The sequence below is a fragment of the Lipotes vexillifer genome, unplaced genomic scaffold (assembly GCF_000442215.2).
Source record: "Lipotes vexillifer unplaced genomic scaffold, Lipotes_vexillifer_v1.1 scaffold492, whole genome shotgun sequence".
Lineage (NCBI taxonomy): Eukaryota > Metazoa > Chordata > Mammalia > Artiodactyla > Lipotidae > Lipotes > Lipotes vexillifer.
The window spans coordinates 1,272,455-1,285,520 of record NW_006780910.1 but is presented as its reverse complement, the minus strand read 5'-3'; the positions used below and the strand labels follow the sequence as shown (position 1 = coordinate 1,285,520).

Below are 13,066 nucleotides of genomic sequence, written 5' to 3'. Positions count from 1 at the left end.
AGGTGACTGTGAGGCTGGAAACGTGCTGCAGAGCAGGAAGACAGAAGGAGCTCCCCCAGTGAGCCATCAGACTAGCTCTGGATTGGCTACTTCCAGAATTTTTTTTTTTTATAAGAGGGAGAAACCCTTACACATTTAAGCCACTGCCATTTTCCATTAAATAAAAGATAGAGGATGTAGCTACTATTATCCCATCAGACCCATTCATCACATGGAATTACAGGAAGGTAATATTGTTAAGGAGCTAGCCAAGGAAGGTGAAAATTGCAAATTTTCTCTTTGTTGGCCTATCTAGGTAGATGTAACCCAGAGCTGGCTCTGACATGCGTTGAGAGGGCTGGAGGGGAGGCTGCAGTAGGGCTGGGAAGGAAGGAAAAGGAATGACAGTGTACTTTCTTGCTTCAGGGAAGCGTCTCACACTGGAAAATAAATCTTCCCCCCAAATCAACCAAAAGCTCTCCCTGACACCTGGTGAGGACTTGGGCTGGCCAGGACTTATTAGGTTTTTCATATTCACTTACTCAGGGGAGATAGCCCTGAAGGCAGTGAGAGAAAAGAGCTTGCTGTCGATGAGGGAAAAAATGAACAACTCCTGGAAGGGGCAGTGGTTGGGGAATGCACTCCCAACTTCCACTGGGTGACAATACTCACGATGTCACTGCCAGCTCCGCACTTCACACTCAGCTCGGAACCCTGCAGGGTCTTCCAGGTAGCAGACCTGGGGAGATCCACTGCCAAAACCTGTAGGAGTGATGGTGCCACATTAACACCCCGAATCGGGGCTGAAGAATGGCTCCAAGGAGCTTTGCCAACAAACCAAATTCAGACACAATTTTTCTAAGAGTTCTAATAATTCTAGCTTTAAAATGACAGTAGATATAATCAAAAGGAAGAATAAGCGGGGGCTCTCTAGGAAGTTGGACATTTTTCCTGTGGGGAAGGTCTCCTCCAGCTGGTTTCAATCCGCCTTCCATCCCCATCTATGCTCGGGAGTCCATGGAAGATGCGGTGTTGGTGTATGAAGCCCGTGGCAGGATCAGAGTTAGGGAGATGGCATAGGGTGCCGTGATGGGTTGAATCATGTCCCCTCAAAAGTCTTTACTGAAGTCTTGGTCCCCATTACTTCAAAATGTGACCTTGCTTGGAAATAAGATCATTGCAGATGTAATTAGTTGAGATGAGGTCATACCAGAGTAGAGTGGATCCTTAATCCAATACGACTGGTGCCTTTTTAAGGAGAGAGGATAGCGCCATGTGAAGACACAGAAACAACAGGGAGAAGATGGAGAGCCACGCGATAACAGGGCCAGAGACTGGAGGGATGCACTACAAGGCAGGGTTGCCAAGGATGTCTGGCAACCACCAGAAGCTAAGAGAGAGGCAGGGAGCAGACCCTCCCCCAGAGCTTCCAGCAGGAACAGCCTTGTCAACACCGTGATTTCAGACCTCTGGCCTCCAGAGCTCTGAGGGAATTACATTTCTGTTGTTTCAAGCCACCCAGTTTGTGGTAATTGGTTATGGCAGCCCTAGGAAACTACTACAGTTCCTACCAATTAACCAGAGGGAGGGCATTTGGCCTTCTTGGATTAGGTGTCTCATTCCTGGCGGGAAACAGGGTCCTGGTTGAGGACCCAAAGAGACAGGGTTTTAGCAAGAGCTGCCATGTTCCCACAAGATCCTCCTTCCCTGATCACAGAGGATTGGCTCAGGAGCCAACAGCTGGCCACAGCTGGATGAATCAGACCTTTGCCTAGAAACTCTGGAATTGGGAGAGATAGAGTCATTCTGGGAGAAACTTGGGGACTGTCGTCAACGGCCACTTTGCCATGTGAACTAGGGCAGGGAGGAAGCTGGTCTGCAGTACAAGAGGGGAGGGATGCTCTTGGGTGTTGGTTAAAGTTGGGACAAAAACAGTGGTCAGTGGGAGAAACAGAACGAGATGTGCTACACTGCAGGGGTCAATTCACCACAGGCAGTCAGAGGAGGACACAGTGGGGCAGGGGATGCTCAGGCCACCTTCGCACCGTAGGGGGCGTGGGGAGATACACGGACAATCCCTGGATTTGATCACCCCAGGGGCACCCCTGCAACTCCCGTCTGTGTGAAAACAAAATACCTTGGAATCCCGGATCACGTGGAACTTCAAATATTCCTTCAACTTCTCCTTATTGTCTTGGTTGAACAGGAAATCCTGTTGTTCAGGGGGCAGGGCTTGGAGGGCTTGGTCGCTGGGCCAGAAGAGAGTGACCGGGGTGTGGATAGGGTCAGTGATGACATTCAGCAAGCCCGAGTCCTGAAACGCAGGGAGCTGGTCACATGCGCAGCAAAGCCCAGCCAAGAGGCACAGGCTCTCCTTGAGGACCAGAGCCAGCCAGCCCGGGGTCCCTTCTGTGCCTGCCCTGGGGCTTTTGGGGACTCTGGCTGGTCCCTAAAACTAGAGGCCCATCAGACCCCAGTCATCCTGACCTTCATTTTCTTAGAAAGTAAAAAAGAAAGTCAAATTCTGGGCTTTTTGTTAATAGGGAAACACTTTAGCAAGTATCTCTCCTTCTATCTTTTTTTGCTACTACTCTTGTCCAAATATTTTAATTTCTGGAAGACCCACTTGGCACTTTTCTCATATTTCATTAAAAAAAAGTGAAACCTATGCAATATTGAGATACTCCTGTATATTTAGAAGATTTCTAGATCACACAGAGTCAAAAAAAGAACTTGCCAGATGAATGGGTAAGAATCATTTTGAGAACCTTCTATAGCAGGGGTGCCTCATATATTTTTTTTCTTATAATTTTCCCAACAACACTATGAAGTAGGCTTTATTATTCCCTTTTTTTGAGCCCCAGAGAAGCTTGCTACCTTGCAATAAAAGCCTGTGTTCAAGCAGACCTGATGTCCAGGTATGGGGTGTAGTATAAGGTTTAGGGGCTGGGTGGGTGGGCAAAGATACTGGTCTGTAACACCCCTGGAGAGTCTCATTAAGAACACCTTCAAATCTCCATTTCTAAAAAGCTCCCCAGAGAACCCGAGCCCCAGGCCATTTTGGAAATCACTGGTCTACACCAGGTTTGTTGACTGCCCTGTGGGAGCCCCAGGGTTCTTAGAGCCCTCCTAGGACTGCTGGGGTGAGGTGGCGGAGAGGGGTCTTGGAGAACCCCGCTCCTTCCTGATTCTCCTCTGAAGTCTTTGAACAAGAAGTTTCTCTACTCAATTCGTGGGAGTCACCTCTGAAGTCAGAAAAATGTGGTTTGAAATGTAATTTCTGCCCATCTCATCAGCACAGATTTCCCATCTCCGTGTCTCAGTTTCCCCATCTTGGTAACAGGGGTGATAATTCCAGATGTGAAGCACCTATTTCAGGAACTGGCACATCCTAATTCCCTTCCCTTGCTCCAGCCTCAAATACCTCAATTTCTAACTCAGCCAGGGAACAAACCTTACAACATTTGGGGAATGGAGCGGCAGAGAAAGACTTTGTTCTTCAGAAAAGTAGGACTTTCCCAAAGATCCCACAACAGCTGGCTAGTGCCGCAAACAAAAACCACACAACAAACAAAAAACCCTCCAAACACCAAACCTCTTTAGGTAGGTTACATCCCCTGAGGTAACTTTCCTGCTAGGTTTTTACCTGTATCAAGTTGCTAAATTTGATGTAGCCGTGGTTTATTGCCACTGTTGTAAGATTTTGCTGCAAAGATAATAAGAATGGGAATGAAACTTTTCTGCCTACAGTTCACAAAGCACTTTAACAAAAGCTCAACTGAATAAAACGAGGGGAAGATAGCGTGGCAGGTACTGTAGGTTGGCTCGTCAGCACCCACCCCAGCTCCACTGTACCCATGCCTTCCTGCTTTACAGAGGCTGGATGGCCAAACACTGCATTTTCCCAGACTGCCTTGCAGCTAGAGTCCCATACGTGATAAGGGATCCCCCAGGCGGAGGTGCTTGTGCAAGACTTAGAGGTGAAAAGAAACAGCATGAGGTGGTGGTGGCTGCTAGCAGGAATATCAGATCTTCTGACGAGCACAGGGTGGAGGCACCTGGTATCCAGACTCTCATGTCCTAGTGATGAGGCTGGAGACAGGTGGCATGGGCATAGCTGGTATAGGACAGCCCTACGGTGAAGTCAGGTGTCCTCCCTTTGGAGGTGTCCCTGGGCTGCTTTGTTCCCAGCTGTGTAGCATCTGAATTGGGCTCTTTGGCTTTCGAAGAGATTTGGTGATATACTTAATATCTTTAGAAACTCTTTTTTATTTAAGTGAGATATAGTAGATTCTGCTGACTGCAATGAAGAACCCAATACTAATAAATAACAAGAAAGTTGAAATTGTTTTTTCTGTCAATTGAGAAGACGTTTTACTCCTGGTTCAGTTTTAGTGGTATCTGTCTATCTACCTACCTATCACCTATCTATCTATCTATCTATCTATCTATCTATCATCTATCAATCATTTATCATCTGTCTCTCTCACCATCATCATCATCCATCTATGTAATTTCTCCATCTTCCAAATCTATACAAGACCACCTGCCCTTGTGGACACTAAAGAAAAACTTATAAAATCCATTCAATTATTTAAAATAGCCTTTTGCCTAATTACTCCTTACTAAGAATGGTATTTATGAGGTTTTTAATAGTAGCTTGAGACTGAAGCAGCAAAATTAAAACGTCTTGAAACAATGCCTCAAAGTCAGAACTGAGATAATAAATGATGAGTATTGTGAGTCATTCCACGCTGAGAGACTAACAATGAGTTCACCCACCAGAATCCTTCCAGAGGCATCTTTAGGGGTGACAAGCAAGTTTTGGGGAGATAGCAATTTGTCTATGATGTGGATGATTCCGTTGGTACTGATGATATCACTGGATATGATCTTAGCTTTATTATTTATCAGCACTGTGTCCTGAAATCAATCAAAAAAGAAAAAAGAAAAAGGAAATGAGCACAAGGAGAAATAGACACAAAATCACTTTTTTCAAAATGTTTCATGAACATGTTACATCATCGTGAAAGTGAATACTTACGTAGAGCCGTGGGAAAAATCTGAAGATAGAAATTAGCTGAGCACATTTTTTATTATGATTATATATAAAAAAAACTGAGACAAGAATGTAATTTTCTTCTGGAGAAGTTAATAGCAAATAATCAACCAAAACTGTCACTTCATTGTGATTCTCAAATATGAAATAAAAAGCAGATCAAAATTGGCTTCTCTTTCACATGTGTTCTCTACACCACCAGCCCCCCTTCTGACCCCACTACACACTTTTTTCCCTTTGTAATGGATTCCACAGCCACCACTTGTTTCTCTTTGTGGGAGGGAAGGGATCAGCATGGTCAAGTGCTTTGAACAAAAGCTTTCATCCCTCTCCAGCTTCTGACCAGTGCTGCCAAAAGCAGTTCTCTTGACCACCTGAAGTTGCCTTGCCTCTGAGTTTCAATTCCAGCTCTAATATTTACTTGCTGTGTGACCTTGGAAAAGTTGCTTAACCTCTCTGAGCTCAGTTTCCTAATTTGTAAATTGGGGAAAATAGTAGTGTTTTCATGATGGGATTATTTTGAGGATTAAATCAGTTAGTACACATAAGATACTTAGGATAGTACCTGGCATATAGCGATCACTCCACATGTGTTAGTTGTTATTGTTATTATTCCTCTTACTACTCTAAGGAAGAGGAAAGAGAGAGGGCCCAAGGAAAACGGGCACCTTCTGGAGGTGGCCTCTCTTACCTGAGAGACGGAGATGACAATTGACTCCCCTTGGAGGGAAGTGGCATTGGGGGTCAGTTTCAGGTTTTCCAGAAGCAGCTGGTGGCAGGCGATCACATGATACCGAAGAACCTGCGGCATCAGGCCCTGTTTGTCCCAGTCCTTAATCTGCCATAGATCAGAGGGTTCCAGCCAGAGTCAGAAGCCTTCTGCTCCAACTTTCCCTTTTGCTGTCCTTTCCTCCAGACTCTCCCCCATACCTCTGTCCCCACCCAGACCCCGGGAAGTCGGCAGTCGGGGTTGGCTTGTAGTCAGGGTTATGGTAGAGACTATTCAGGCGAGAGGGAGAAGGCAGCCCTAGCTCCTTTTTCCTGCTTCCATTGTAGAATCTCAGAGCAAAAGGGAACCTGGAGTTCCTCTGGTCCAGCACTTCACAACACATGTGCCAAGGACCCCAAGTCGCGTGAGATGCTACTTGAAAAACAAGTGCTCTTGCGAAAAAATGCCGGGTAATACCACATAGTACAGCTCCCTGTTGCGGAGATGCCTGGGCCAGATTTACACCGTTAGTATGGAGAAGCCCACCATGCTTCGTCATTCGTAAATCAAACTACAAACAATATTAACCATAAAGTCAGTGTGATAATAAAGCCCATGAGGTTATCATCGTTTCATGATAACTCTTTGGTGCTTAAAAAAATCAAATGTCAAATTTTTTTCAAAAACGATTTCTGTGTCCCTGCTTCACTGGTGTCCAAAATATATGCATAGAGAAGGAGTGTGGGCGGTGGTAGGGAACGCAGGTTCTAGAGTCATGTCTGAGTCCTTGCTCCACATTTTGCTAGTCGTGTGACCTGGGGAAAGTTACTTCTCTCAACGTCCTCAACTGTTAAACGGGGATGATAATAGCATTCAGCTTACTGTGTTGTCATGAAGACTGCCATGAGTTAATCTATGCCAGGTACTAGAAACAGTGTCTGGCACAATCAATAAATGTTTGCTACATTATTATATATTAATAGGTAATCCAGCATGAAGAGTCCAAGTGAATGTTAAACAGTAAAGGCCCTGATAAGTCCTGCAAGAAAAGAACCTATTTATATCCCATTAATATAGCATTTCTTTTCATTCTTTTTTTTTTTTCGGGGGGGGGGTGGTGGTCTCTGGGAGCTTTGAATTATTTAAGAATTGTTGGTCTTTTCTAACCTCCTACCCTATTCAGCAATGTCCTTTAGAAAGTCTCTGACCAGTGGTTACCCCAAATCCACTTGAATGCTTCCCCTGAGAGGGGTCCCTACACTGAGAGGCAGCCCCTTCCATTACTGGTCAGCTCCAGCCGATCCTAGATCTACTGTCCAGAAATGTCTTCAGTGTTGTCTCCAGGGTGATGCCCAGAGACTGTGTTCCAATCTCAAACCTCTTTCACCTGTCTCTAGCTTCATGTTTACCTGGGGTTCCTCGTCAAAGGCTGCAGATAAAGGTGCCAGAACAGTGAAGGGGCCAGGACCAACCAGGTCTCGTACAGAATGCTCCTGTAGGAAGGAAGGTGGGGGCCACGTGCCATGTACTTAACATAAGTACAGGCAGGGGCTCAAACAACTAGCAGAGAGTACGTGATGGCAGAGGGGAGAGAAAACTGGATAGGGAGACTGGTGTTTTATTTAGTCTTAGATTCAGAGTCACTCAGGTTCTTAGACGTTGGAATAATGTTTATTTTTATCTGGGTATAAAAATAACATATGCTGACTGTATTAAAGATTTGAAAATACAGTATAAGGAAGAAAATAACTACCCATAATCCCACCACCTAGAAGGATCTCTGTTATTTCCAGATAATTTTTTCCAGTGTCTTTTCCACATACTAAATGTTTTCTGTTTGGGATAACAATACAAATGTAAGCAATAAGATGACTTACTGTTCTAATTGTCTTCTTGCCAATGCTAAGATCCTACGGTTACTTATATTTTCTTCTAGTTTTTATGATTTTATTCTTCTAGATTTTTATCCTTTATTCTTCAATATATCTGGAATGTATTCTGATGTAAGAGGTGCAGAAAGATCTAACTTAATACTTTCACCGGGAGAATTAGCCAATTGCCCCAGTAATGCTTCTTGTCTCCACAGGCATGATGGCAGTTTTTTTTTTTATAAACTACATTCTCACGTGTGCAGTGGGCTAGTGCAACATTTATTCCACTCTTTTATGCTGCCCACCTGGGGCCTGAGAAGTTCACAAATGACCAACACAGAGCCTATTCCAGAAATGCAGTTTCCCGTATTTATTCTACTCTCACCTACTCTGGAGGTTACAGATTTATCCCATATCTGGCTTGAGACCCAACTTTTCTAGTTAGACAGACACACACATTCTTACCAGCAACTGGAAGTAATACTGGGATGTTCTGGGGTTCTTGGGGAGCTCCTGGAAACAAAGACAAGGAAGGTTCACTTAACATCTGTGAATTATATACCAGAGTGTCACTGGAGGACAAATTCTCTAAGATTGAGAATATCTACCATCATTTCAGCTGGAAATCTAACTCATCTATAGGTTCACAGTTGATGTTCAGAACGACTCATTTTTAAAAGTTCAATATTAAAAAACTCAGTTATAGGCTTATGGCAGATTTAGTTTCTTGATCAACAAGAATATCTGATCAGCCAGAATGCTCCAGTCCCTCTTTAAACCAAATAACAGGATGTTCACGTTGTAATAGGTAGAACTTTACAAGTATCACAAGGCTTCACCCTCTCCGCCCGAGGGTGTGCACACACACACTCCAACAACAATCCACATCACGGCGATGCCTTTGAGGTACTGTGTGCTCTGTGCCCACTGCACACATTATCTCATTGAAATCTTATAACAACCTGCTGGGGCTGGTAGCATTGTTATTTTCTTTTACATGTTAGAAAACGGATACACGAAGAGGTGATATAATCTGCCCAAAGCCACATTACTAACTGGCAGAGCTGAATTCAAACCCAGGTGTTTCTGACTCTAGAACTGTTGATCTGAATCACTGAATTCCCACTGCGAGATAAAATTTCTTTTCATTGTCCATTTATATGAAAATAGTCTGTCATATTTTATAGTTTTATATGTAACAAAACTCTTGCACCCTCCTTAGCTCCCTGGATTCTCCGCACGGGGAGGAAGGTGGAGTTTACTTTATGGAAACATGCCTCGCGTTACCTGATGGATGTTGCCACGGCAGGTAAACCCATCCCCAATGTAGTTAGGTTTGCAAGTACAAGTCCTTTCGTCTTCTCCGGTGTGATTGCAGAGAGCAAATTCACTACAGCCGCCATTTTTCTGGTAGAATTTCCAAGGAGTGGGGGATAGGAATGAGACCAGTTAGTTTGCCAGCTATGCCAATGTTCACGCAGCGATTCTGTATTGAAATTTACTTTTTGTCTCACTCTCTGACCGGCTTGCCTTACTTGCCCTTTTCCTGAAATTGCCTTCCAACTCTCTACAGTTATAAGGGCCATCCCACTCCCGCAGCCTTACACAGGCACACCTTCTGTTACTGCACTTTGCAGATAATGCGGTTTTTACAAATTGGAGGTTTTGGGCGATGTCAGATGACGGTTAGCAATTTTTAGCAATGAAATATTTTTAAATTAAGGTATGTACCTTGTTTATTTATTTATTTTAACTCCTAATGTCTTTTGTTTTTAACTGAAGCGTAGTTGGTTTACATACATTGGTCTTTTAGACATAATGTTATTGCACACTTAATAGACTTCAGTAGAGTGTAAATATAACTTTTATATGTATTGGGAAACCAAACATTTTTGTGACTTGCTTTATTGAGATATTCATTTTATTTTGGTGGTCTGGAACCGAACCCGCAATATCTCTGAGGTATGCCCATATCTCAAGATGGCAGCCCATCCCAGCAGATCTCCAGCCCTGAATAGATCAGCCCAGAGCTGCCAAATGGGAAATTTCTCAGCACCTGAAGGTTAACTAGAAGGGCATCAAGCATGTTGGATACTTCTCAGCTTTAGGCTGAACTCTAATCCATCATAGCAAAGGGAAAAGTCATCGGCTGGAAGGCAGTCAGTATGAAACAGACCAGCACGGGGGACAGTAGGGACCTCGACTGGAGAGGAGGGGCTTTAATTACGGGCTGTCTGTGCTGTACTCACGCCCACAGCAGGAGGCTCTCAGGTGGGCAGTGACATGAACGAGGAAGGAAGGTGTATGAACCGGGCCCCCGCGGGGGATCAGTGCCTCGCGGGAGGAACAAGCACCACGCACCACGAGAAGTGGTCAAGGGTGTGGCCTCTGAGTCAGACCGACGTGGGCTCAAGTTCTGGCTGTGCGGGCGCTCGCTCTGTGAGCTGGGGCAGAGACCTCTGTTCTTCCTGCTCTGCGGTGGGTTGAATCGTGGCCCCCTGCAAAGCTATGTCCATGTCCTAAGCCCTGGTATCTGTGAATGTGACCTTGTTTAGAAAAGGAGTCTTTGCAGATGCAGTGAAGGATCTCGAGATGAGATCGTCCTAGATTAACCAGGGGGTCTTAAGACCACAAGCGTCCTCACTAGAAGAGGAGACACAGACACAGACACAGAGGGGAAGCCACGTGAAGATGGAGGCAGAGACCGGAGTTTCTCCAACACTGCAACTGGGACACGAGGGAGAAATGGCCCAGAAGCAGCTCTGATGGGGCCCACCTCAATGCCCTGCCCTGAGACGTGGAGAAGGGGGCACCGCAGGCCAGACCTTGGGGGGTGCCGTACTCACGGTTAAGCAGACATTGATGAGTGTGCAGACCTTCCCATCTCCAGTGTATTTCGACAAACAGTTACAGGCGGCCTGTCCAGGAGGAAGGGGAAATGGGTCATTTCACAAGAGGTTCTGCTGGCTGTCAGCTCTGGTCCTCATCCAGTTTCTGACGTATGCAATTTCCTGCTCGTTCACAACATGACATGGACTGAGGGAGGCACAGCCTGGGTTCCCGAGCCTCCAGCTTCCCCGCCTTAGTCTTCTCAGCCCGCGACCTCTCCCTTCCTGTGTGCTGGAGCCCTCACATTTCCCCACGTCCCCAAACCTGCTCCCACGGAAGGCACCACAAGGGGCACAGTGTTGGGGAATATGTGGCTGACAGAGGCCTTAACACCGTTATCTTCTGCTGTGGCACATGCATTTCAGAGCCTCAAGCCAAAGAAAAATGGTAAGATTCTGGGCATCAGAAAGCTGAAAGAAAGGAGAGCATTGCTGGAGACCTTCTAGGTGCTTCTGGAACCATGTGGTGTTTGCACATGCCACTTCTCCCCACTCTAGGGAAGGCCCTTCTCCCTGTGTACCCTTTGTCCCCTGCCCCTCTCCCTTTTCTCCTGCTTCCCAAAGAATGGCCTCCTGGGGAATTCTTCCAGAACCTCCTCTAATGTATTTATTTCATGCTGCTGCTCCCCAGAGGTCTGTCCTCAGCCCCTGTCCCTCAGGCCTGGGTCTAACTACCCAGGAATTTGCTGCTAGGAAAATGTAGGCCCCCCGCGGAGGCAGAGCTCACCTGGTTGGGTCCTGTTTGCGTGCACTCTGCGTGCTGGTGACAGCCACCGTGGTTCTCCAAGCATGGGTTGATCTCTTTAAAACAAAAAGGAACACCTGGAATGAGAGTCAAGCCTCATTTTTTAAGTAAAAAAATGCCTTGAGGGACCAGCCAGGATGGCTAACTGACAGAGGGGAGCAAGTGTCAAGGTGTGATTCGGTTTTCTGACAACTCTGAGGCAGAAGTAACCCAACAGGGAGGGTACCAGCTGTCGTTTCTCAAAACCAGCTCCTCAGGGATGGGACTGTGCCAGCAGAGGCATGTCTGCGGGCTTGACTCTGTCCCTCTATTGACTGAATATGAGTGTTTGCAGGCAAGGACTCAAAATAATAAAATTTCGGAGTGCCATTTAACGTGCTATGAATGAAGAGATGTAGGAATTAAAAAAAGAAAATACCGCTTGTAACCATCACAGTATAATTGGTTCAGAGAAGAATCATCAGTAGGTGCTAAATTTAGGAGGACATTTTGGTGTGGAGCAGGATATTTGCTTGGTGTTAAGCGTTTCCTAGCCGATTGCTTAAGAGCAGTAAAGGGGAAACAAGTCAATGTACAGTGGAGAAATCAGACAGCACCTGGACCGAGTGGTCAAAATTAAAGGCAGCTGGAAATCGCGGGTGAGGGACGGTACTTACCTATGCACACGATGCCATCGCCAGTATAGCCTGCCTTGCACACACACACCCGGCTTCCTGGGGTGGTTCTTTTACAGACAGCCCTGCCAGAACAACCTCCATTGCTGATCTCGCAGGCGTTGATTGCTATAGAAGAGAAAGATGACACAGAGCAGGGCAGGGGGAGGGGGAGAAAATTGATGCGTTTTTACTTGAATCATTGAGAAATGGAAAATACTCCAAAAACGGTAGGCACTGGATTAAATATGGATAGCTCAAAAGAATGCAAAGCACCAGATGTCATTGGTGAATTCTACCAAACATTTAATAAATGCCAAAATTTCACATACTCTTCTAAAAATTGAAGGAGGAAGGAAGACTTCTCAATTCATTCTGAGACCAGTATTACTCTGATACCAAAACCAGACAAAGCCATCACTAGAAAAGAAAACTACAGACTGATATCCTTTATGAATATAGACACAAAAACCTCAAGAAAATACTTGCAAATCAAATTCAGCAATATGTAAATAGGATTATACACCATAACCAAGTGGGACTTATGTAGGAATACAAGATGGTTTAACATCCAGAAATCAATTAATGTAATACAGCACATCAGTAGAATTAAAGACAAAAACATGATCATCTCAGAATGAGCAAAAACATTTGTCAAAATTCGATAACATTAATGATAAAAACACTCAACAGACTAGGAATAGAAGGGAACTTCCTTAACCTGATAAAGGACATTTTTCATTGATGAAAAACCCACCACTAAAATCATGCTTAATGATGAAAGACCAAATGCTTTCTCCCATGATCAGGAATAAGACAAGGTCTGCTTTTGTCACTTCTGTTCAATACTGTACTGAAGGTTCTGGCCAGGGCAATTAGGCAAGAAAGAAATGAGAGACATCCGGATTGGAAAAGAAATAAAACCATTTCTATTTGCAGATGCCATGATCTTGCTATGGAAAATCCTGAGGAATCCACTAAAAACAATTAGAACTAATAAATGATCCCGGGTAGGACACAGGAACAGTAGGCAAAAAGCAATTGTATTTCTGTACAGTAGCAATGAGCAAACTGAAAATGAAATGAAGGAAACAATTCCACTTACGATAGCATTAAAAGATGGACTCCACTTAACAAACTATAAAACACTCTGAAAAGTACA

The 13,066-nt window shown here is 44.9% G+C and overlaps 1 protein-coding gene across 1 annotated transcript in view; it reads right to left on the bottom strand.

The window, feature by feature from the left end:
* The window catches only part of STAB2 (stabilin 2), a 159,833-nt gene that overhangs the window by 31,748 nt on the left and 115,019 nt on the right, over positions 1 to 13,066 (bottom strand). The window contains exons 42-52 of the mRNA XM_007454272.1: positions 11,908 to 12,033; positions 11,234 to 11,307; positions 10,465 to 10,536; positions 8,906 to 9,025; positions 8,084 to 8,131; positions 7,157 to 7,240; positions 5,730 to 5,876; positions 4,762 to 4,902; positions 3,626 to 3,685; positions 2,117 to 2,293; positions 652 to 741 (exon numbers count right to left, since the gene is read on the bottom strand). Coding sequence (XP_007454334.1) covers positions 652 to 741; positions 2,117 to 2,293; positions 3,626 to 3,685; positions 4,762 to 4,902; positions 5,730 to 5,876; positions 7,157 to 7,240; positions 8,084 to 8,131; positions 8,906 to 9,025; positions 10,465 to 10,536; positions 11,234 to 11,307; positions 11,908 to 12,033 — 1,139 coding nt within the window. The remainder of the gene's footprint in view (positions 1 to 651; positions 742 to 2,116; positions 2,294 to 3,625; positions 3,686 to 4,761; positions 4,903 to 5,729; positions 5,877 to 7,156; positions 7,241 to 8,083; positions 8,132 to 8,905; positions 9,026 to 10,464; positions 10,537 to 11,233; positions 11,308 to 11,907; positions 12,034 to 13,066) is intronic.